Here is a 25,994-nt window from a genome sequence, read left to right on the forward strand (position 1 = left end):
AGTTAAATGCCATTATTATCCCTCATGTTTAGAGATGAGGAGATTGAGGTCAGAGTCACACAACTAGCTAAACCATTGAGACTGAATTTTAACTTAGGTATTCCTGATACCAGCCCCAGCACCATCTACTGCACCAAAGACTGTTATTGTTGTTTTGTCCTTTGTCCACCAGCTACCTCTGGGGATCCTAAGACATAGCATGTTAGAACACAGAATGTCAGAACTAGTAAAATTCTTAGAGACTGATTAGCTTTCTTTCCCATTTTATAGACAAGGAAATTGAGATGCACAAGAAAAAGGAAACGAGAAGTATGCCCAAGGTCACATATTGAATTAGTGACATCAGTGCCTTGAGTACCCAGCCAATCCCCAGGGTTTCAGGGCATTCGGTTTTCTTTAAAATATCCTTGTTACAGTCTTTCCCATGCACAGAGATATTTCTAACCTCCTCAGACCCCTCTCTTATCCAACAATCCCAGCCAGATTCTTCCTGACTCCCAATCCTCGCCTCTCTTCCCAGGGAATCCTGCTGAATAGCCATGGATAACCGCATTAAAAACTAGGGGAGGAGAAAAAAGCCTGTTGCCTGCTGGGATTGCCCTACTGGACTGTTACTCAGTAGAGAAATGTGGATGAAATATTCAGTGTTTTCTTTCTAGAGATGGAGGGGGAAGGGTGGAGGGAAGGGTCAGGAAGGGTGGAAGAAGGAGGTTATATCTCCATGTCTCTGTCACCTTCAGCAGCTCTCAGATGGAGTTCTACTCTGTTTCCCTCCTCCCTCCCAGCTACCTAGCTCCATCCAGTCATGGTCAGACATTATCTCTTGGTTATCTCTTTGTTCCAGCTGAATTCATAATTGTGTAAAAGGGAAGGGAGGTGGGGGGTGGGATGCCGTGTAAACTCAGAGAACCAAGAAATAGGGTGGATGGCAGAGCCAAGACTGAGCGGTGGAAAGTCTTTAGGGAATTCTACCCTGTGAACCCTTTCCCAGGACAGGGAACAGCCAAAATCAGAGCCCCCAAGCCCCTGGACCCAGGGACCAGAGCCAAAAGAGCTTGTGGTCAAGCTAAACCTACCCAACCTCAGTGCCACATTTCCTCTAGTTTTTTAAAGCATTTTCCTCACCACAGTTCTGTAAGGTAGCTAGCACAGGTATTATCATCCCCAGTTTTTAGGTGAGGAAAATCAAGTTATAGCAAAATGAAATGATTTCCCCAGAAACCCACAGCAGAGGGATTTACTCAGAAAACCCCCAAAGGTAGGATTTGAACCTGTTTTCCCTGATTCCATGGGAAAGCAGCCAGATAATGCAGTGGGTAAGTCATGGAAAATCCAAGTTCGAATCCCAATTCAAATATTTCCTTGTTGTGTAACCTTGAACAAGTCATTTAATATTATTTGCCTTGGTTTCTCTGATTGTAAAATGAGGATAATAATAGTCCCTACCTCCCAGGGTTGTTAGTAGGAGCCAACGAGTTAATATTTATAAAGCGTTTAGCTCAGCACATAGTAGGAACTTAATAAATGCTTCTTCTCCTCCTACCTTTTTTTCAGTCCAGCTCCATGATCAATGAAGTCATTTTTAACTGCTAGCAGTGGTAGTCCAAACTCTCTGCCTGTCCCAGAAAAAGATCTGTCGAGGAGACTCTAGAACAACAGGAAGCGATCATGGTTAAAGAATCCCAAATGATCCAAATCCTAATCAGAGAAGAATAGTCAGTCTCAGGCTACCCAAGGTTATATGATCTGAAGAAATTGGGGGCCTGGAAGAAATTATGTGAATTGTACCCATTTCTCCTACCCTCCCCCAAAAGGGAAACCCATATTACAGATGGGAACATTTGGGATGTTATTTTATGAGAAGAGAGGATAGCAGAAAGGGGAGGGAGGTGTGTGCTGTGGCTACACTTGACCCTGTTTTCTGTGGAATCACTAATCCTGTCCTGGGCAGCTACAGCTAGTCTAACGATGCTGAAGTTCCGTCCAGCAACTCTAAGGACAGCAATGGAGTGGGGACAGTCAGAGAAGGGAGAATCATGGGACTGGTGATTATGAAGCTGGAAGAGCCCTGGGAGGCTTCTAATAATCCAAGTGTTTCATTTTACAGATGAGGAAACAGAGACCCAGTAAGGAAACTACCTACGAGTCAGCCAGGGAACCTAGCGGGTAGAGTGTGGGACTTGGAGTCAGCTAAAGCCTTCTTGGGTTGTGAATCTTTCATTCTCAGCCTTAGTTTCCTCCCCCCTGGAGCTGGATGGAAAATGTCATAGGACTGGCCATCCCCGTGGAAATACCACCTCTTGGGTTGTCATCTCAGTGGAGACCAGGCTTGAAAGAGCTCAGTTCAGGTCCTGCTGTGGCTGCTTACTAAAGATCCTATCCTGGGCAAAGTAACCTCACCTTTCTCAGCCTCAGTTTCCTCATCCATAAAATGGGAATAAAATAGGAGTACCTACCCCCTGGGGTTGTTGTGCAGGTCAAATAATGCAATGTACAGAAAACTTTTTGCAAACCTTAGTGATGGTTATGAAAATTGAGTTTAGAAACTCTAAATCAGAACCAGTGTTCTGCACCACACGTCCTGGACACACCTGGTATCATCCACTGGAGAGGGGGGAATAAGCGTCACAGGTTATTAGATCTGGGAGGTTCTCCATTCTTAGAACACAGAATATCTATGTTAGAAAAAAGCTCAGAGCTCATCCCCCAGGGGTTCTTACCTGTGCTTGTGTCCTGGATTTTTGGCAGCAGTCTGGGAAAAGCCTACAAGACCCCTTCTTATAACTGCATTATTAAATCATGAAATTAAGTGCAAAGGATTGCAAAGGAAACCATTTATATTGAAAAACAATCATCAAAACATCACAAACCCCGAGTTAAAGAATTCCTGGGCCCAATGACAATGGTCCAATTTCATAGATGTGGAAACTGAGTCACAGAGAAGAAAAGGGACTTGCTGGAAATTACTAAGTAAGGGAACTTGAACCAGGCCTTCTGACTTTGCTTGTATCATTTCTTTTGTGCCTCAATGCCCCCGGTTAGGCCAGCCTGCCGTAGGGTCCCCAATACCCCCCCAGTAAGCTTGGGCTCCAGGCTACGCTTGGGGCTGAGCCCTACCTCGTCCCTTGATATTCTGGGCCCTTTCCCTTACCTGCCAGTGCCACCCATCTGGAAAAAACCCAACCCCAAACCCCAGCTCCCAGTCACACGGCTGGTAATCTGTCAGTGGCTCTCCTGAGTTAGTCATTGGGACTTTTCTTAATTAGAAAGTCAATCAGTAACTAATGAACAGTTAGGGGCAAGCTCTGGTGAGTCAGGCCTCTGTCCTTCAGGCCCAGCAGGAGGTGAACAGTTTTCCTGGACCGAGGCACTCGGACACTGCCCCCAGTGAGCCTCCTGTCCGGTAGCTCTCTCGGAGCCTCCCTGGAGAAGGACCAGCCTGGGAATCTCTCTCTAGGGAAGGGGATAGTAGGTAAGAGTGTCTGTGACCAAAATGGGGATGACTCTTAACACTGAACCTGGGGGGGGAGCAGAAATTGGGGGGCAAATGAGTGCCAGAGGGGGGGCATAAGGCAAGGAGGGGAAGAGGTCAGGTAGAGAGGGAGAGAATGGAGAAGAAACAAAGTCCAGGAGAGGGGGCTTGGAGAGAGCGCTGGGGAGGCGCTGAGGCTTGGAGAGAGATATAGAAGTCAAGAGGGGCATTGAAGGACAAAAGGAAAAGGGAGAAGTGGTGGTTAGGGAGGAGGCTGTCACTAGGGAGGGGCAGAGGTGATGGAGACCAGGGAAGAGGGCTAAGACTGGGGGCTTTGCAGTTCGTTCCCAGGATTAGACATAATCTCCATTCCCAAGAGCTCCAATCTCAAACTTTGGTCCACAAAGTCTTGTTAAATTAAATTGAATGATAGCTGAGTCTTGGACTTAGATTGTATCCTTTGTGGTTCTGCAGTGATTCCAACAGGGTACTGAAGGGGGAATAGACCCACTGAACTTACCAGTCCTTCTAGCATCCTGATGGTGATAGGAGAGGGGGAGTAGATTATAGGGAGGGCAATGGGAGCGGAAAACGAGGTGTGTCATTTTCTGACCATTCTTTGAAGACAAAGTAGCTTAGGGAAGGCTAGGAGTCAGCGAGAGCCCACCAGCAATGAAAAGTTGTTCTAGCACGAGCTTCTGGAATCCACTTTTTGATTGCAATTCTAGAGGTTTGTTCACAGAATTTAAAGTTTTAAGAGAACTTAGAAATAAATAGTTCAACTCCCTCATTTGACATAGAAGGGAATTTTTAAGGTTCAGGGAAGGGAAATAATTTGTTCAAGGTCACACAGATAGTTAAGTGTCTGGATTTGAATTCAGGTCTTTTGATTTCAAACCCAGTTATCTTTCTGTTACCTCTATGCTGCTTCCCTTCCCCTGTGGTATGTGTGAAGATGATTTCTCTGGTTCTGTTCTCATTTTTTATGCCTCACATAATTTGGGGGGGGGGGAGTTTAAGTGACTTCCCAGGGTTACACAGCCAGGAAGTGTTAAGTGTCTGAGGTCAAATTTGAACTCAGGGCCTCCTGATTTCAAGGCTGGTGCTCTATCTATTGCCCCTGCCTCACTTAATTTTGTTCTCTCACTTAAATCCAATTCACTTGCAAGTTCCGGCAAAATCTCCCTGATGTCATGGTGTTCTTCTGGAAGGAAGGACAAGCAACAAACCAATGAACACTTAATAAATGCGCAGGAATTTGACTTGACTTTGGAGCATGTTTTATATTTCAACAACAACCACTAAAAACATTTAACAAGAAACTATTTTTTGCAAAGCCTTCTGGGAAAGAGCAAGATGGAGAATATCGTGTTTGTCCCCAAGGAGCTCTTAAACTGATTGGGGGGCACAGTACCTGTAGTGCAGAAGAGAAGTGCTAAGCAAGGGGTACAGTGAAGTGCCAGAGGAGGAGATGGAGGAATGAGCTCCTAGTGAAGAGATAGGGTTAAGGAAAGAACCCCTAAAATCAGTACCTTCCATATATCGTCCCTTGGATTCTATTAGTGTTAGCTCTGTGACCTTGAGCAAGGTCCCAAGATTACATTTCAGCACAGTGAGGGCTCTCATAAGGCATCAGATGCAATGCCTTCATTTTACAGCTGGGGAAAATGAGGCTGAGAGAGATTGAGTAACTCTCCCAGAGTCACATAATTAGGAAGTATCTGATGCCAGGATTTGGACTGGGGGCTTCCTAACTTCAAGCCCAGGACTATCCATTTTGTCACCTGGCCTTCAGTTTCCTTTTTCTCTAAAATGAAGATTTTCTAAAGTTTCTTTCATCTTGGAATCCTATAATACTATAAATGAAGTAGAAGTAAATTTAAGCAAGGTAGAGGAGTATAAGACATCAATACAGCATGGTAGGGTAGAAAAAAAACAATGAATTTAAAGTCAGAAAACTAAGTTTTACCTTAGCTCTATATTTTATATATATATATATATATATTTGCTTTTGTCAGGTGATTTTCACTCTTTAGTTCTCAGCTTACTTCTCTGTAAAAGGAGGAGTCAGACTAGATGAATCTCTTAGGTTCATTCCAATTCTAAGTCTGTGACCCTATGCAAAGCTTTTACTAGGGTGAGGTAATCAGGGCTTTGTATCAAGGTGCCAAAAATTAGAGGGTATTCACAGTATAATCTGGAGCTTTCTTTTCCCAGGTAGCACCACTGATCCCACCACTTTCTGTCCCCTCAGTGGCTGTGAGTATTCTGAGAGTATAAGAACCTCCTGATGTTGCTGGGGAGATTTCTTCCCTTGGAAACTACACCTAGAAAAGTTTTTCTCTGCCATTCCCAACCCTCCCCAGCCATGATCCTTTCCTTGCTTTAAGTACAAAAATTCCTAGTTAAAACTGTGATCCTATGAGTGGCCATTTATTGGCAAAGGGTATGATATAAGGCTAGAATGGGAGACTTGAACCAGCATGAACACCGAGCCTATTCAGGGAGGCAATAGGACATCATGAAAGTATTTGAGTGGAGGAGTGAAGTTGTCAAGGCTATTCATCAGAAAGCTATATACAGAAATGATCACAGGTACCATTACAAGGCTCCCATCATAGTCTACCTGAGGAGTGATGGATTGGACAATGGTGACAGAGAGAAGAGGGCACAGGGGTGAGATATTGCTAAGATGGAAGTGTCAGAACTCAACAGCTAATTAAATAGAGTAAGTGAGGAAGAAGAAGAAGACAAATTGGCTTTGAGTCATGGCTCTACTTTGAGCAAACCAATTGATTGTTCTGGGTCTCATTTTCTTCTTCAGTAATTTGAGAGTGTTGAATTAGATTAGAGGTTCTTAATCTGAGATCCTTGGACTGTCTTCCCTCGCAGGGGCTCCATGGACAGATTTCAGGACGTCTGAATTTAAATATGAAAAATATATATCTTATTTTTAATAATCTCTAACTGAAATGAAGAATTTCCTTCAACTAATTTTTTTTTGCTAAGGCAATTGGGGTTAAGTGACTTGCCCAGGGTCACATAGAAAGGAAGTATTAAGTGTCAAAGATCAGATTTGAACTCGGGTCCTCCTAACCTCAGGGCTGGCATTCTATCCACTGCACCATCTAGTTGCCCCCTCCTTCAACTGTTTCAAAACTTTATCCTGAGAAGAGATTCATAGACTGTCAAGGGGATCCAGGTTACCACAGGGTACCCCTATAGAGAATCTCTAAGGACCCTTCCAGGTAGAACTCCCAGGATTCTATGATTTTTCCATTTGCAGACAATTACTGACCACTGAGCTCTGGGACCTTGCACAGCCTCGGGAGAAAACCCAGCTGAAGTATTTGCTGGATCTATTTATGGGTCATGGTTAATTCTCACATTTTTCAACGGGAAGTCATTTGGTGCTGAGGGTCTCCCTAGGGTTGCAAGCAAACATGGTCCCACTACTTCCCTTCACCCCTTACACAGTGTCGCTGTCCTGGGAACTCTCTGCACGTGCTGCCTGGATTGAATAGACTATTTTCTAAAGTCATTGAATCCAGTGAGGTTTGGTCAGTGGGAAACAACAAAGAGAAGAGCTCTTCTGGGAGATTTAAACCCCCTGGGCCTCAGTTTTCTCATGTGTTTTTTTTTTAACAGAAAAATGGGATCTAAGGCATGATCTCCAAATTTTTAATTGTGCACATCTGTCAATAGAAAGTATTTGAGCATGCTCCTCCAATATGCATGTATTTTCTTACTTATATATATTGCATCCAAGTATCCATTATATTAATGATTCCATGCAATATAAATACAAAAATAGAAGTCATATTTCTGTTTAGAATTTAAAAATTTTTTTTATGTTTTTGCTGAGGCAATTAGGGTTAAATGACTCTCCCAGGGTCATATAGATGGGAAGTATTAAGTATCGGAGGCCAAATTTGAACTCAGCTCCTCCTGACTTCAGGGCTGGTGCTCTATCCACTGCGCCAAGCTGCCCCTAAGAGGTCATATTTTCAAAAGAATATTTTATTTGTTGACGGTACAAAAACATTTTGCTTTCACCAAAATGTATTTTGTAGCAATTTGCAGATATTTCAGTGAGAGCATTACAAGTAAATGCTTCACTGCTTTTGCTCATTTTGGTTTGATGTTGGGATAGGAGTGATGTCAAAGTTTGGTTTTATAAGTTCAGTGCGTTTCACTGCTTGGCTTTCATGTTTTTTGGCAGTCAAAAACAATGCCTTACAAAGATACACATTTCCAAATAAAAAAAAGTCCTTATTGACCGATCTCACTAAATTGTTTTCTAATACCATCCGCCAACCATACAAAATTATTTTGCGGGCATTTGGCTCATAAATTTCCACCGTTCAAATCAGTTGTTCTTCCAAATTAATCAGATGGTGCTGCATTTTCATATTTTTTAACAAATGGGTTTATTTTGAACCTTTCTCCACTTGGAAGGATTTTAACACAGGAAAAAATTCTGTCTCCAAGTTTTAAGGTAGGCAGATGCGAGGATTTTTATGTGACATATTGACATTGTGACTTAAAGAGGAGAAAGTAAGCAAGAGCAAAAGATCGTGAACTGTGTCAAAGGGTGCAAAAAGGGCAAGAAAGATGAAACTGAGAAAAAAGTCATTGCAGGGTAATGAAAAGATCATTTGGTAATTTTGGAAAACAAATTCTCATTTAAGTGAAAATACAGGAATAACAGGGAGATGGAGAACCTGGGATTCTGAAAGGATAGTGCTGTTCTTGACAGAAATAGGGAAATTCAGAAGAGAAGTGGATTTGAGGAGGAAAAATGATACAATGGAGTTGTCAGTTCAGATCCCAACTCATTCATGTTGGCTTGTCCCATACAATTCACTCTATCCCACAAAAAATCAGTCAGAAGGGCAGCACTTTACCAGACACGGTCCTGTACCACAGAATGCAACCTTTCAGGGCACTTGATACAACTAAGATGTGATTTGGGGAGCCAGAGTGCAGGTGCTCTTTGGGGAGGGGGAGACTTTACTACAGTTACTTGGATTGAGGTTAGATTATAACCACCTAGAGGGGCCAGAGGCGGGCAGAAGGGGAGGAGAAAGGATCCAGCTCCCAAAGTCTGGGAACAGAGGGAGAATGTTTCTTGTTAATAGATGAAGAGAGTGGTTAAGTTGTGTTGGTCAGTGGGATAAGACCTGAAACTGGACATCACTGAGAGGATGGGATGTGACCCCCATCTTTCCACAATCTGACTGATTACCCCTTGGAATAAGGCCATAATTCCCTGGGATGATGCCCGTGGCCAACTGAGCTGGGGTGGGTCCATCCCTCATTTCAAAGACCACTGCCCTTAAGTACCTTCCAACTCTCAATTCCTCTGTTCTTGAGTCTAGTCTTTGGACCAGGAATTTTTAGGAACACTTATCCCTTCTGGCCATTCCATTCAGGAAGAACATTAACATGCTTGAACAAGTCCAGAATATAGTGACTGAGATGTAGGAATTCTGAACCAAACCGTACCAAGATCCAGTTGAGGCAACTGAGACATCCAATTTGTAGAGGAGGAGGAGAGGAAGGAGACAAGAGCTCTGAGATCAGGTACAGCATCGGGAGGGCTGCCATGTAAATCAGGGATTGGATTTTCTTTTCTGCTTGACTCCAGAATGCAGAACTAGGAACAAGGGGTCAAAGTGGCCCAGAGGCAGGTTTAATTTGGACTGGATGTTGGGAATGACTTCTAACCAGCTGCAGCAGTAGAAGGGACTGACTCAGGAGATGGCAGGTTCCCCATCTTTAAGAGTCCTCCAGCAGAGGCTAACTGAGCACTTGTCAAGGAGGACAGTCAGACAGACAGACACACACACACACACACAGAAGGAGAGAAAGAAACAGAGACAGAGAGTCAGAGAGAGGGAACGAGAGAGAGAGAGACAGAGAGAGAAAGAGAGACAGAGAGAGACAGAGAGAGACAGAGAGAGACAGAGAAAGAGAGAAGGAAGAAGGGAAGGAAGGAGGGAGGGAAGGAGAGAGGGAAGAAGGGAGCTAAGGGTAAGCTAGATGATCTCTTAGGTCCCTTATCTCTTTGACATCCTGCCATTTTGTGACCTTTGGTTCATAGGTCTAGAGCTGGAAGGGACCAAGCTAGAGCAACCTTCCATTTTGCAGATGAGGAAACTGAGGCTGAGGGTTCAAGTGGTTTTCCAAAGATCATTTAAATGAAAAGTTTCTGAGGTGGGATTCAAACCTGGGTTAGTCAGTCAACAAACGTTTGCCAAGCATTTATTTTGTGCCAAGTGCTAAACCAAGCTCTTTAGATACAAAGTTTTAAAAAGGAAGGGAAGCAGCATATATTAAATACTTATTATATGCAAGGCACTCATTTAATCCTACAGCAACACTGGGAGGTGGGCGCTATTACTATACCCATTTCTGAGTTCAGAAAACTAGACTTCAGAAAACAGTTTAAGTGATTGAGGTTCACACAGCTCATTAATGTCTGAGGTCGTCTTTGAATTCATATCTTCCTGTCTCTAGGTCCAGGGCCCATCCATTGTGCCTCTTACCTGTTCTGTTCTCAAGAAGTATCTCCTTGAGTCTCCTTGAGAACAGGAGTATACTCCCAATAGGGTTCACAGAATTAAAATAATTAAAAGATAGATTACAGAATAAATGGAAGGAAATCCCAAAGGAAAAGCAACTGGAGGGATTGGGAAAGAAGGTGAGCTTGAAGTTGAATTTTAGCAGGAAAGCTAAGAGGGGCCGGTGAGGGGTACAGCATGCCAGCCAGCCAAAGGCTCTCAGGTGGTGATGGAGCCTCCTGCTTGTCTCGCTGTCAGGAGGCTGGTGATGCTGGATGGCAGGGAGGGTGCAGGAGTGCTGGGGAAGTAGGAGGAAGGAAGGGCCTGGGAAGGAAGGGCTTCAAAGTCAGGGTATGTTAGACTGATCCAGAGAGACTGGGAACCACTGGAATCCACCGAGCAAGGAGGGCAGGGGGAACATGGGTGCAGCAGAGTTTAGAAAAGTTCCTCCTGGTAGCTGAGCATGGGTTGGATTTAGATAGGGAGAGAGCTTAGGCAGGAGATGACTTAGAAAATCACTTGGAGAACATGGGATGGTGGTGGCTTCCTGAGTGGAGATGGAGATGTTGTAAGGGAGACTTGGCAAGAGACGGCGTATGTGGGGAGAGAGAAAGGGGTTAAGGATGGCCTTCTTCTCTTCTCACCCCGTAATCCAGCAGCATCCCCACCTCCATGTCCCTGGCTTCAACTCTCCATCATGCTTGGTCTGGGCCCAGAATGCTCAGCTTCCTCATCCCCACCTTTGGTGGTCTTAAAGCTCAACTCAAAATCGCCTCTCTCTCTGTCTCTCTGTCTCTGTCTCTATCTAGAAAGATAGAGAGAGAACTCTCTGTCTGTCTCTGTCTCTCTATGTCTCTGTCTCTGTCTCCTTCTCTCTCTCTCTCTTCTCTGTGTTTGCATGTGTATCTATCTGTCTGTCTCTCTCTCTCTGTGTGTCTGTCTCTGTCTCTCTCTGTCTTCTGTCTCTTTCTCTGTGTCTATGTCTCTCTCTCTGTCTCTCTATCTCTCTCTCTGTCTCTATCTCTGTCTGTCTGTCTCTCTCTGTCTCTCTGATTTCTCTCTCTCTCTCTCTCTCTCTCTCTCACACACACACACACACACACACACACTTTACTAAAACCTCCCTCAAAAGATCACTGCCCAGCTACACTGTGTTTGCATGTATATATGTGCAAATATGTATATGATATATGTATATAAATGTGCCTCTTTCATGTATATATATATGTTGTGTGTGTTATATAATACATACATGTACACACAGTTTTTAAGTTGTGTCCCATTCTTTGTGATCTCTATTTGGGATTTTCTGGGCAGAGATACTGGAGGGCTTTGCTCTTTCTTCTTCATCTGACAGATGAGGAAACTGAGGCAATAGGGCGAAGCGCCTTGCCTGGAGTCAACAGCTAGTAGGTGTCTGAGGCCAATTACAGCTCAGGAAGATAAATCCTGCTGACTCCAGGCCCTGGGCTCTATCCATTGTGCCGCCTAGCTGCCCCACACTCATATACATGCACACGTAGTATTTATTTACATACGTATAGATGAGGGGCAGGTTGTTTCCCCCATCAGACTGTGTTGTTGCCCGCTGTTGCCTCCCTCGTGCTTAGAAAAGCACTCAGTAAGTACTTAATAAATGCACATTGACCGGTGACGTTGAGGTTGGAGCCTGGGTGCCTGGGAAGATGATGGCGTCTCCAGCAATTGGAGAATTCGGTCTTCAGACTCTGGCCTCCGTCTTTCCATTGTGCTTGCCTCCCTGGCTGGATTTTAGAGGGATAAGACCTCCGGGAGGCAGAGCTGAGAGAGGGAAGGGAAGGGAATTGGGACTGGGAGTATCAGCGAGCTTGAGTCTGGGAGGGAGGTGAGCTGACCCAATCTCAGACCCACTCTCTTTCCTCCAGTGCAGGGTCCGCAGGGATGACTGCCATCTGGCTGGGCATCTTCTGTTCTTTCATCTGCCAGGTGAGTGCTGGGCCCGGCCTCCCCCTGAGGCGGCATGTCCTCACTGGGGAGGGGGGGGTCAGGAATGGCCATGGCCCCCAAAGCCAGACCTCAGGGAGAGGGGAGAATGCTTCAGGTTTGCTCTTTCTTGTTCCTGCAAGTTGGGCAAACACTGAAAGCTGAGTTTGGTCAAACTGAGAACCAGGGTGAGTCTGAGGGAATCGCAGAGACCTGCAGCTCTCCAAGACCCTCAGTTACAAATGAGGTGCCCACTGCATTCGTGGAGAAAATTTCCATATAAAGAATTCCCTATATTGATGAAATAAAGAAATCTCTATGGTTCCTTCCAGCTTTAACCCCTATGATTCAGACTTGGAATTCACAAGAACATGGGAGAGCCAGTTCTCTCTCTTCTAAACCAGGGATGTCATTTTGGTTCTCTTCGAGAACAGTCCCACTGCCTCCCCATCTCAGAGAAGATGTCCCTATGTGCAAGAACCCAGGACTGGGTTACCTTGGAGCTGGCCCTTACTGGGGATGAGAGGCTCAGAGGTCCATTATTCCCCTCAAAATATCCCCTAAAGAGCCTTGGAGGCTGGGGATTCTGGAATATTATAAAGTCATGATGTATAGAGATAGACTGACAGTCTGTCCTTCCTAGAGCGCTTTAAGGTTCACAATTTAATTAAATAAATATTTATAAAGATCCTATTTTTGTGTTAAGTCAAAAGGCAGTATAGCATTATGGGTAGCAAGCTAGCCAATCTCAGTATCAAGTCTTGATACTGACAAGTCAGACAATCAGCATTTATAAAGCACCTACTGCGTGCCAGAAACTGGGAATACAAAACAAAGGCAAAAGATAGACCCTGTCCTGGAGGAGCTCATACAGGCAAACTGTGTACAAAGAAGCAGGATAAATAGAAAACAAGCCAAAGGCATTAGTCATCTTAGTGACCTGAAAAAGTCACTTTACCCAGTTTGCCTCCGTTCCCTCACCTATAAAATAGGAGAAGGGAATAGCAAATCATTCCAGTATCTTTGCCAAGAGAACCCCAAATAAGGGGAAGATGAATCAGATATTACTGAAATGACCCACAGTAAAAGCCCCATTCTAAGGGAAAGGCTGCATGAGTGGAGAAAGATATTGTGGAGATAGAACTGCCAAGAATTGTCAGCAATCCTGTGTGATGGATGGTGCAGAGATAATTGTTCCCATTTTTCAGATGAAGAAAGACCCTGAATCAAAATGGCTTATTCCAGGCCTTCCAGTAGTAAATGTCAGAGCTAAACTCAAGATTTCTTATGTTAAATACTTTCTAGCACACCTGCTGCCTCTCCAGGGCACTCTGGTAATAGAGACCCCTTTCTTACTTTGAGAAGGGAAGAAATTGAGACTTGGGGTCTGCCCAGCTTGATTGCCCTGTCCAAGGCCACACAGGGCCGGCTCTTCTGACCCCAGATCCGTTGCTCTTTTCCCCTTATAACCCCAAGTCATCATCTTTCTTTTTTTTAAACCTTTTGGAAACAATAACTTGGGGTTCAGGACATCTTCCCCCACAGGTTGTACCTGAAGCTGTCACCAGTGAGTTCCACGTCGAAGTTCCAGAAAATTATGCAGGAAACTTTCCTTTGTACCTGAAGAAGGTAACCACAACCTGTTGCCATAGACCTTGAACCAGAGGAAAGGTGGAGAGGGAGGGAAGGAGGGGGACAATCTTGTTTTGTATATATAACTTAATGTGTTTGTAGCTGGAGTGGAGGCAGGGGTTGGGGTAGGTTTGCATTTTAATAGGGGATGAGTCAAATTAAGGAAGGTAGGATTTCAAGCATCATTGAGCTGAGACATTTAGAGGAAGGGAAACTTCTCAGCAGCCCTGAAATCATAAGCCAGTGAGCTGCCCCACCTCCCCAGAACATACATACATGTGTCATGGACTGTGAACCATGACATCCTGCAATATCCCTCCTCACTGAACCAAAGGTAGGCCCTTCCAAGAAGAGCACAGCTCACATACCCTACCCACCCTACCTGACCAAGACCTCTCCTTCAGTCCCAGCTCCCACATCTTCAAAATCCAGGATATTTATCCATCCTTACTCCCAGTCACATTCCCTCTCCATTCTCCCTCCTCTCCTAACCTTTCTCTGTTCTTCTGGCCCTCCCCACCTCAGCTGGACTTGCCCCCTGTGCATTCAGAAGGTCCTGCTCTGGTCCGAGTGACTGGTGATGAAGTTGCAGAAGGTCTTTTTGGGGTGGAATCTGACTCTGGCTTCCTGTTTGTGACCAGGCCCTTGGATCGTGAAGAGCAGGCCCAGTATAACCTTCAGGTATCAGCCACTGGCCAATTCCTGTAGCCCTCAGACAACTAGAAAGACCTGGTTTTGTTTTGGGGTTTTTTTTTAAGTAAATTCAATTTAATTAATTAATTTAATTTAAAGTTGACCTTAAATCCATATTGTGAACAGTCAGCTCTATCAGGCAAGAGCATCAGGCTTACACTTAGTCTGGTTTTGAATCTCTATTCTGAAACAAACTAATGGTGTGACCACAAACAAGTCTCTTGTTAACCTTTCTGAGCCTTGGTTCTTACATTTTTAAAGACATATGCACTGTGTTGAGAGAAAAGTACTTTATGAATCTTAAAATGCTTAGAAGGGTTCCTGGTTCATAGCAGACCCTTAAAAAATGCTCATTATTCATGACTTTCATGGAAATGTTTTGCACAACTACACATGTACAACCTATATCAAATTGTTTGCCTTCTCAATGAGAGGGGGTTAGCAGGGAGGAAGGGAGAGCATCTGGAATTCAAAAGTTTTTAAAACAAATGTTAAAAATTGTTGTTACATATGACTGAAGAAAAATAAAATACTAAATAAATGAAAAAAGTTAACACCAAAAAAATAAAAAAGGATGTTTTTTGTTGACATGGATATGGGGTGTGATTGCTGGGTGAGAGATAGCTTTTTGTTTACTGAGGAGGCAGATACCCCACCAAATCACTCTGTCAGGTGTATGTTGGATACCTATTTGATAAACAAAATACAGCGTCTCCTTCAGAGAACTAATTCATTTCCCCTGGTTTCCATGATGACCTCCCAGGTGACAATCACTGCTGAAGACGGAAGCCTCCTCTGGGGCCCACAGCCCTTGATAGTACATGTAAAGGATGTGAATGACAATGTGCCTCAGTTTACCAACGATGAATACATAAGGACCTTGAGCCAGGGTACCTATGCTGGTAAGTGACAACAGGGTTTGGGGATCAGAGGAGGGGAATAATGGGCAATATTTATATTCCAGTGGCAGCTCATCCATTGTTGCACAGCCCTAGCAGTTACCAGTTCTTCCCCTTTGGGGGTCTGTTACTTTGTCTAAAGATGAAGGGAGAAATGTCCAGGGATTGGAGTAAATGCAGAGGAAGACTTTGAAATATTGATGATTATCAGAACTGGATCAATAAGTTGGGAAACATGAGTGTGTTAGGGGTAAGTAAATAAAGTAGGAATGGTCCTCATGGAAAACCAGGACCCTTATGATGACAGCTTTAAGGTTTGCAAAGGACTTTATAAATTTTGTTTCATCTGATCCTTAGAACAATCCTATGAGAGAATTGCTATTACTGCCCCCATTTTACAAACAGGCTGAGACAAGTTAAATGGCTTAATTCAGACCACATAACTAGGAAGTACCTGAGGGTGGATGTGAACTCAGTTCTTCATGACTGCAAGTCTGTGCCATTCCTCTGGTTTATGGTACAATAGAAAGTAGATTAGATCTGCAGTCAGGATTTCTGAGTTTCAGTTCTGACTCTTCTACTTACTAGCTCTGTGTGACTTTAATCAAGCCATTTTTCTTATGTATATAATAAATATAAAATACAAGGATTGATCTAGATGACTTCACATGTCCTTTTAAAACTCTAAATAATATGATCCCTGGTACCCGGGAGAAGTAGCATATGGAGGAATTTGGGATGAATGTTAAAAGATGTCAGGAAGGGAATTGAAATGTTGTGGTCCTTCTAAGAGCAATCATTCAACCATCACACTAACTTCTCTCTCTCTTTCTTTCCTCTGGTCAGATATACCCTTCCTCTATCTCAGCGCCACAGATGCGGATGAACCAGGTACAGCCCACTCGGACCTGCGTTACCACATCCTGAGCCAGATTCCAGCCCAGCCCTCCCCGGATATGTTCCACCTGGAAGCCACGACAGGAGGCCTTGCCCTCAGTGAGAAGGGTAAGTAGATCCCACGTCCCCCAACCACTCTGATGGACTTGGGCCTTGGAGGGTCTTAGAGGAGAATGTGGAAACATGAGAGCCAGATTTCTGAACTTTACTGTTCTCAGGGAAGGGGCTCCAGGTCCATGGGATGGTAGCAGTAAAGAAGCTCCTTCCTAAGTATTGATCCTGGAGGTACATAATTCCCCCTTATCTTTCATCCTTCTCCTTAAGGTGAATTTTACAAATAGCAATAATTTCATAAGCCAATTGATCCAAACATTAAGAGTCATGAAAACACAGATGCTTTCCCAGGTGGTAATCTCATTTTAAAAAAAAAAACTACTTTTGTGACCACACAAATTATTAAATTTCCTTGGGCCTCATTTTCTTCATCTATAAAATAGGGTTTTGGTTTAAATGGTCTTTGAGGACCTTTGCTGTTCTGAATCTACTATCCTAGAATGCTACAATCCTAGAATTGTATCATTAAGGAGACAAATCTTTCTAGTATTTATGGCTCTGAGGAAATTTGTCCTCCCCCTTAAATCCCAAGTCTAACTCCTGTCTTAGACCAAATAATTTTCCTGATTGCTCCCATCTACATTCATACATTCATCCATTCATTCATCCAAATACTCATCTATGCAGAGATCCATCCATCCATCCATCCATCCACCATTCCTGTATCCATCTCTTCATCCATCCATCTAATCATCTGCATTTACCCAAAGAGCTTATCGCTCCCATAGCTATTTTCTAATACCTCTGATTCCTGTGTATCACAATGTCTCCCCAACAGAATTTGGACATTCTAATCCAGGGGTCCTCAAACATTTTAAATAGGGGGCCAGTTCACTGTCCCTCAGACTGTTGGAGGGCCAGACTATAGTAAAAACAAAAACTTTGTTTTGTGGGCCTTTAAATAAAGAAACTTCATAGCCCTGGGTGAGGGGGATAATCATCCTCGGCTGCCGCATCTGGCCCGCGGGCCGTAGTTTGAGGACCCCTGTAATCCGTCCTGATACCAGGCCCCAGACAGAGGTTGTGAGTTTCTAGTGGATTTGCCTCCACTCTGACCCACAAATAATGACCTCTTTCTTCTGTATCTTGTAGGAAGCTCTGAGCTTGATCCTACTATTGTGAGCAACTACCAGTTGCTGGTGCAGGTAAAAGACCTAGGAGACCAAGCTTCTGGCCACAGAACTATGGCCACTGTGAACATTGATGTGGTAGCGAATACTTGGTTTGTTCATGATTCGATCCACTTGGCAGAAAATCTCCAGAACCTGTGTCCCAATTCCTTCACCCATGTAAGTAAGAGCATAACCTATTTAGAAACCAAGAAATGGCAACCCGGGAAGGATCACTTTAAAATTATTTATATAGAATCCACATAAGAAGCAACAAGTACTTTTGTGGAGATTGTTAATAGAACAGAAGGAGTCAGGAGACCTGAGTTTTAGTCCAGGCTCTGCTATTTACCAATCCCAAGGTCATTATCTACCAGAATGAAATTGGATTAACAGCAACAGCAACGATAATAACTAAAATTTATGTAGTGCTTTAAGGTTTGCAAAGCTTATTACATGTTAACTCACTTGATTCTCATAATCTGAGGCATCAAACATAGCATTCCTGAGTAAAGCCCAAACCAGATTAAAATGTCATTGGAAAATATTTAACCAAATAAAAATACAATAAAAATAGGGAACATTACATTTTAAAATTAAGTCAATATGTGACCCAGAGGGGTGGCCCAGTTTTTATGGGAGTTTCACACCCCTTCTCCTGATAACTCTGAGAGATGCTATTTACAGATGAGGAAACTGAGGCACGGGATGTTTAAGTGACTTAAACACATAGGTAGCAAGCTGTCTCTCCACTTAACCATCTAAGCTACCAATCACTTCTCTCTGATCTTCAGTTTCCTCGTTTGCAGAATAAAGGGCTTCTGCTAGGTAATCACTAAGGGATTTTCTCATTCTGCAGTCCTATGCTGCCATGAATCTGTACTTCATGGTGCAAGGGGTCTGTATTTCTGAGGGTAGATATGGTTCCAGAAGTTTAGGTTGCTCTGTGAGTCTGCAAGTGCACAGTTCCCATTATTACATAATCCAAGAAGCCTACATTTTTATATGTCAGTAGTAGTTTTATGACACTACAACCTGACTATTTTACCCAAGATAACGGTTCTTTGCTCGGTGGTTCTTTGTCACCTCCAATGGTCTCAGAATCCATGATAAGTTCTGCCGTTCCCATTCTCATTACCTTAAACATCCTCTCTTACAGCCTACAAGAGTGCACAGGTTAACAGTAAGGGTCTCAGACTTTGGAGAAAATATGAGTTTTGTCCTCAGGGATTTTATAATCTCAGTAGAGGGTCTTTTCCTTCCTTGGCTACATCCGTTGGAGGGTCCTGAGTAGGCTGCAAGAAGCCAGAGATCTGAAGGGTCCCAGCCTCTCCTTCTACCTCTGGGCTTCCCTGCATAGACAGCCCTTAGCCCCTGCTGGCTCCCTCATGGTGAGAAAACTCAACACCATCTCTAGGGATTCACGCCCACAGACAGGAATGCCTTTCAGAGAGTCTTAGCTTCCAGACAAGAGTCCGGAGGAGCCTAACTAAGCTCCTTCCCCTCCCCCGCAGCACCACCCTCCCCAGCACCATCGGGGAATCCCCTGGAATGCCCCGGGCCAGTAGGTAACTTAAAATAGCCCACTCGGCCATCACCTCCTGTAGGGGGGCCTGGGAAGGGGAGAAAGCCACATACTTGGAGATGTGCGTCACATGGCCCAAGAGACCCCATTCCCTCTCCTCCTCCCCCCAGATCCCCAGACTGCACCGTCCCCCAGAACCCCTTCAGTAGTGACCAGATGAAGGCTAGCTTAACTTAGGAGGAGGGAAGAAAGGAAATACATATTTGTATAAGGCCTACTGGGTCCCAGAACTATGATAAGGATTTTACAGATATTATCTCATTTAATCTTCATAAAAACTCTGGGAGGTCACTGCTATTATAATCCCCATTTTACAGTTGAAGAAACTGAGACAAAAAGAGATCCCAGGGTCACATGGCTAGTAAATGTCTGAAGATGGACTTGAACCTGATCAGGCCTTTGAACTTCACGCGCAGTGCTCCATCCTGCCTCAGATGGGAAGCCCTTGTTCTGGGATAGGACCCCCTTCCACTTACCCTTGTTCTAACTTTCCCCTCCTCAGTGGAAGGGCTGGGGGTCAGCCCAGACTCAACCTTTGCCAATGTCCAATTGCCAGATCTCTGAGGCTTTAATGGCAGCAGGAGAGAGTGAGAGAATACTGGCTGGAGGCAGGACCCCTGGTTTCAGTTCTTCCTAGATCCTTGATCTTGGGTTATATTCTTCCCTTTTTCTGAGTTAGTCTCTTTATCAATATAAGTAAAATGAGGGGGGGAAGACAAGATGGAGTCTTAGGTCCCCTTCAGCACCAGAATTCATGGGATCATAGAAAGGACTTTAGAGATCATCTAAACATACAGATGAAGAAACGGAGGTGTTCAGTGGACAGGTAACACATTCAAGATCACATAGATTAAGTAGATAGGAAAACTGAGGCTTCGATTCAGGCCCTCTGACTCCATCCAGATTCAGTGTTCTTTCCATTCCGCTGTAATGTCTCCATTTAATTCAATTAAACTAATATTAAATTCTCCATTCTCTCCATTTAATTCAATTAAACTAATATTTATGAAGTGCCTACTTTATGCAGAGCACTGTTTAAGGAGCCAGGGGAGATACAAAGTTTAAATTAAATACAATCTTCCTCCATAGAACTTAATGCCTTTTTGGGGATCCAACATTATATTAAAAGGTCTATACAACAGAGATTTAAAATAAAGTGAAGTATGAGATCAAGTAGATAAGCTATTCTCAATCAGGGGAATCTGCCCAGTCCCCCTTCCCTGGGTTGTTCCCTCATCCTGTCTCCAAACTTCACCTTGCCCAGGTGCACTGGAGTGGTGGGGACGTGGAATACCACCTGGAAAGCCAGCCCCCAGGGCCCTTCAGAGTGACCCACGAGGGAAACATCTGCTTGACCCAGGAACTGGACCGGGAGATGCAAGATAAGGTGAAGAGTAGTGGTTGTTGGGGGAAGCCGGTGTTTGGAGAGAGACAGAGAGAGAGAGAGAGAGAGACAGAGAGAGAGAGACAGAGAGAGAGAGACAGAGACAAAGAGAGGAGAGAGACAAAGAGAGGAGAGAGAGACAAAGAGACAGACAGACAAACACAGACACAGAGAGACAGAGAAACAGAGACAGAGATAGAGAGACACAGAGACAGACAGACATACAAAGAGACAGAGACAAAGAGACAGAGAGGTGGAAAGAGACAAAGAGACAGAGAGAAGAAGAGGAAGAGGGATGTGTATGTGGGTGTGTGTGTATTGTGTACATGTATGTGTATGTATGTGCACATATGTGTGTTGAGGGGACTTGGGGATGTTGGGGTGTGGCAATAACCTACTCCTATGCTTTTAACCTCTGGCTACATTAATTTGATGAGGAATTTCATCGTCAATTTTTGATGGTAAAAAAACCCATTTTTACCATCAATGTTATCTTTTATCTTGAGGGGACGCAGAAGAGGTAGTGGTGCATCAGAAGTGTTCCCAGGCTATCCAAGAGCCGTTGGTCTCTTAGACTGGATTGTGGGGGTAGGGACCACTCAGACCAAGCTCCTGGGAATCCAGGGGGCTACAGCAGATGTAGTCTCAGTCTTTAGCTGAAGAATCTGTCTATCTGTCAATCTAATTCGTCTTTGTGTTATGTATATGTATGTATATATGAAGTTTATATTGTGTATATATCTATATATTATGCATGTATATGCATATGTACCCACACATACCTACTTCCATGTATATATGTATGTATATATATACATATATATACACAGACACTGGGGCAGCCTCTGCATTTTCCTTTCACACATACACACCTATGCAATGTATATTACATTTCACACATTATATTACCTCACACATATTTATATATATTGTAAAATAATAAATTATGTGTACGTGTGTGTAAGGAAAATGCAGCGGCCGTGGCTGGGAAGAAGCCCAGCTGTGGCACCTGGGGGTGCAGATCCACCACCCACCCACCCACATGCAGAGCCGCCCCCTCCCCGGCCCTCCTCACCTGGTGCTTTGCTCCTGACAGTACCTGCTCTCCGTGTGGCCCAGGAACGCGGAGGGCCTGGCCTACAGTGACCCTCTGTCGCTAACGGTCCTTGTGATGGACGAGAACGACAACGCCCCCCGGTGCCCCCCTGCCGAAGCCCCGGCGGAGGTCCCTGAGCTCAGTCCGACAGGTGAGCCGGGATTCTGGGACGGATCCAGACACGGCGACTCCCGGGCCTGATCTCCAGGGAGAAATCAGGAGACCTCGACTAGCGTCCCAGTCCAACCACTGTGCCTCTGGCCGCGACCTTTTTCCCCTTCCAGCCCACGGTTTCCTCAGCTGTCTCAAACAAAGCTAGAAATTAGTCACCGTCAAAACTGTGTTCCTGGTTTTTTAAAAAATTGGAAGGTTGATCAGTGGAACAGAGGAGGTAAACATGCCTCAAAAGCAACCAGACACAGTAGGCTGGTGTCCTATAAACCCAAGGTCACAGTCCTGGGGCTCAGGACTTCCCTATTTGATGAAAACTGCTGAGAAGTCCGGGATAAGCCATATTACACAATAAGCTCCAAAGGGATGCAAGTTCTAAATATGAGGGGTCATATCACAAACAAATGAGAGAAAGGAGGAAGATGGATAGAATTCTTTTTTCATCCTTTAAAAAAAGATATTTATTTTATTTTTATTTTATTATTGTTATATTTATTACAGATTTATTTTATTTACTTTGCTAAATATCTCCCAATTAATTTTTTTCATTTTTGAGTTTTAAAACTCTCTCCCTTCCTTTATCCCTTCCCTCACACTTTTAGAAGGCAAGCAATAAGATATTGATTATACATGTAAAGTCATGCTAAACATATTTAGGAGGAGAATTCTTAACTAAATAAGGGATAGAGATGAGTGTGAAAGATAAAATGGTAATTTCCACTATACCAAATTGAAATTTTGTACAAGCAAACTCGAAGCAGTTACAATTAGAAGATATTCACTGATTTTTAAGTCTTTGCAGCTAATTTCTCTGATAAAGTTCTGATAGCCAAGATATATAGGAAATGTATAGCAATGTGTAAATATACACATATTCACATACATACAATATGAATATATAGCAATATTCCTTGATAGATAAAAGGCCAAAGAATAAGGACAGTTTGACTGTTTTCAAAAGAAAAAAAGCAAGCTTTCCAAAACCACATTGAGGACAAAAGGATGGGAAGAAGACAGGGCAGGAAGTGGGTATAAAATAAAAATAACCTTCTTAGGTTCTGGGAAATAAAGAGCCAGAATGAAGGATGGCAAAGGATAGCCAGGGATGGCTTGGAGCTGTTGAGCATACTCAGAGAGAAGTGAAAATGACCTCTAAAGAGAATCCCAAATGAACCATTATGTATTTATGGATCTGTGCAAGGGCAGCATCCTTCTAGTTAAATGGAATCCGCTAGAGGCTGTGGGCTGTCTATATCCCCAAGTTCCAGCAAAGTACCTTGGACACAATAAGTGCATAATTAATATTTGCCAAATTGAATTATTTAATGGGACTATTGGGCAGAAATCTGAGTGAAAATGGGAAAATGCTACCCATCAGACCCTTGTTTCTGGAGTGTCCTGTGGAAAGCCATAGTCAAGTCATGGTTATAGTCAGATTGTGGCCAAACCTAATGAATCATGGACAGACCATGCTTGAGCTATGATCTGGTCAGGATCCACTCATAACTATCATATCATTGACTGAATCTGTGGTCCTACTGCGCACTCCCACTGACAGCTGCTATTTCCCTCCTGTACAGGTATGGAGGTGACCAGGCTTCAGGCCACAGATGCTGATGACCCCAATACTCCTAACTCCCACGTGGTTTACAAGCTTCTCAGCCAGGAACCTCCTGGACCCGAGGGGTCCTCCTTCACTGTGGACCATCATACAGGGGTAATTGTGGTCCAGGACACCCTCATCAGGGCAGGAGAACTCTACAAGTTGTTGGTCCTCGCTGCTGACCTCGCTGGAGAAGAAGGGGGTAAATGTCTGTAAGATCCCTGTCCAAAACAGAATTCATCCACTTTCTCCCCACACCCTGCCCTCTTCCCAACTTTCCTATTATTGTTGAGAATACTACCAATGTCCCAGTCACCAGCCTTGAGGGCATTCTTGCCTTCTCCCCTTCACTCACCCAGCATATTCAAAGTTTATTTTTTCTAACATCTTTCTCATATTTAATTTTTCTCCACTTACACAGTCCCCAGCCTGAAACACATTCCCATCACCTCTCACTTGCACTACCACAATAGATTTCTAAATGTTTAAGTGGCTTGGGTTTCTCCCCCACCAATCCATCCTTCACTCTGCTGCCAAAGGGATTTTCCTAAGGCCTGGTCTGACCAGCCACCTCCCTATTCAATTAACCCCAATTACCTTCCCTATTACCTTCAGGATCAAAGAGAAATGCTATTTGGCTTTGAAAGTCCTTTGTAACTTAGCCCCTGCCTGCATTTCTTACACTGACTCCTCTCCACATACTGGGAGCAATGGGGCTTTCTCACTGTTCTTCCAGCAAGATATCTCATTTCCCATCTCAATGTCTCTTCAAAACTGGCTTTTCTCCATAACTGGATACATTTCCCTTTCACTTTCCAACCCGTTTTTCTTCAAGACTCAGTTCCAATTGCACCTTCTGCAGGAGGTCTTTGCTGGTCTCCCTCTTGCCTTCTTCCCTCTGAGACTACCTCCTGTTTATACCTCCTGTATTTGCCTGCTGTCTCTGCTCATTGAATGACTGAGTGATCTGGGCCACCCCCTAGGATCTGCCCTTAGATATCTTTAGGGAGGGTATTGCCTCCTCTCAGCACTTCCGTCCCATGATATAGTCATGTTTTGTCTGTCCTTTTGTCTGCTGCCTCCTTCTTAGGGCTCCAGCCCCTGAAGGTCCCCTGGAAGATGTGACCTGGAACTTCCCCAAACACTCCATGCTTCCTGGAGTGGAGTGGGTACTGAGGAAGGCAACTAGACGATACTGTAAAGAAAAAACCTGGAGTTAGAAAATTCTGAATTCAAATTTAGTTTCAGACCCTTGTTGTATGATCTTGGAAGAGTCATTTAACTGCCATTTACTTCAGTTTCCACATCTGTAAAAATGGGGATAATTACAGCATTTACAGGATTGTTGTGAGAATCAAATGACATAATATCTGTAAAGTGGTCTGTAACCTTAAAATATTACATAAACGCTAGCTGTTATTAATCATTAGGGAAGGGACAGGGGAAAATAAGCATTTAAGCACCTACTATGTACAAGGCACTATGCACTTTACAAATATTATTTGATCTTCACAACAGTTCCACAGATGCTATTATTATCTGCATTTTATAGATGCAAAAACTGAGGCTTATCACAGTTAAGTGACTTTTCCAAGATCATACAACAAGGGTCTGAGGTTGAATTTGAACTCAATTCTTCCTAACTTTAGGGCCAATGCTCCATTTAGCTGACCCTAGATGAGGGTACCCCAGACCCATTTCCAAGATGGATTTGCTGAACATAGGGATACTTAATCTGGAGAATGAAAAAACTTAGGGGAAACACAATCACTGTCTTCGAGTATTTGTAGGACTATCTTTGGGGAGGGATTAAACTTGTTTTGCTTTTCCCACCAGCCTCAGCCCAGAATTAGAATTGGGAACCATGGGCTGCAGAAATGGATTTAGGTTCTTCAAAAAAGGAAAACTTCCTAATCGTTAAAAATGTGCAAAAAAAGAATGGGGTGCCTGAGGAAGAAGTGAGTTTTCCATGGCTGGAGGTCTTCAAACTGAGACTTAATGGCAATTTGTCGGATTTTATAATGGGACCCTCTTTTCAGGTAGGGATGTGACAAGAGAACCTCTGAGAGGTGTTTTTGGTAATTTTGTGGCTTCTAGGTTTGAGCAGCACCTGTGAAGTCACCATCAAGGTTCTGGATGTGAATGACCATGCCCCTGTATTCACAGCCTCACAGGTAACAAGAGAGGGATGTAGCCAAGAGAGTGGTGTGGGAGGAGCTGGGGAAGGGGACCAGAAACCCAGAGGGGAAAATATCAAATCCCCGGCTATAGATAGAGCACTGGAGTCAAAAAAAAAAAAACTGAGGTCAAATCCAGTCTCAGATACTTACTAGCTATGTCACTGAGGGAAAGTCATTTAATCTCTGTTTGCCTCAGTTTCCTCAACTATAAAATGGGGATAATAAGAGCACCTTCCTCCCAATGTGTTTGGTTGTTTGTTTGCTGAGGCAATTGGGGTTAAGTGACTTGCCCAGGGTCATACAACTAGGAAACATTAAGCATATGATATCATATTTGAATTCAGGTCCTCCTGACTTCAGGGCTGGTGCTCTATCCACTGCGCCACCTAGCTACCCCTGAGAAAACATTTGTAAAGCACTTGGTGCAGTACCAAGGCACTTGGTGCCTTGTAAGGCACTTAATAAAAGCTTATTTCCTTTCTTTTCTTCCATTTTTCTAAATCCTCTTTATCCTGGGGCTGATCAGAGGATTTATAGCCAGAAAGGAACTTAAAGATGATCTAGTCAACCATCCTCATTTTACAAGATTGGGAAACTAAGATCCAGAGATGAGAAATGACTTTTCCCATCA

General features: G+C 43.8%; 1 protein-coding gene across 2 annotated transcripts in view; it reads left to right on the forward strand.

Moving 5' to 3' along the window:
• Window positions 1-3,310: 3,310 nt before the first annotated feature.
• Window positions 3,311-25,994, forward strand: part of CDH16 (cadherin 16) — a 41,229-nt gene continuing 18,545 nt past the window's right edge. The window contains exons 1-11 of one of the 2 annotated variants that reach the window (XM_031950319.1): window positions 3,311-3,472; window positions 11,943-12,003; window positions 13,546-13,629; window positions 14,158-14,313; window positions 15,089-15,227; window positions 16,071-16,229; window positions 17,328-17,524; window positions 20,194-20,316; window positions 21,410-21,560; window positions 23,161-23,385; window positions 25,281-25,357. In XM_031950319.1, coding sequence (XP_031806179.1) covers window positions 11,959-12,003; window positions 13,546-13,629; window positions 14,158-14,313; window positions 15,089-15,227; window positions 16,071-16,229; window positions 17,328-17,524; window positions 20,194-20,316; window positions 21,410-21,560; window positions 23,161-23,385; window positions 25,281-25,357 — 1,356 coding nt within the window. In that variant the 5' untranslated portion in view covers window positions 3,311-3,472; window positions 11,943-11,958. The remainder of the gene's footprint in view (window positions 3,473-11,942; window positions 12,004-13,545; window positions 13,630-14,157; window positions 14,314-15,088; window positions 15,228-16,070; window positions 16,230-17,327; window positions 17,525-20,193; window positions 20,317-21,409; window positions 21,561-23,160; window positions 23,386-25,280; window positions 25,358-25,994) is intronic. The other variant, XM_012540292.2, reaches the window with a different exon arrangement.

This window comes from Sarcophilus harrisii, chromosome 2 (genome assembly GCF_902635505.1).
Source record: "Sarcophilus harrisii chromosome 2, mSarHar1.11, whole genome shotgun sequence".
NCBI lineage: Eukaryota > Metazoa > Chordata > Mammalia > Dasyuromorphia > Dasyuridae > Sarcophilus > Sarcophilus harrisii.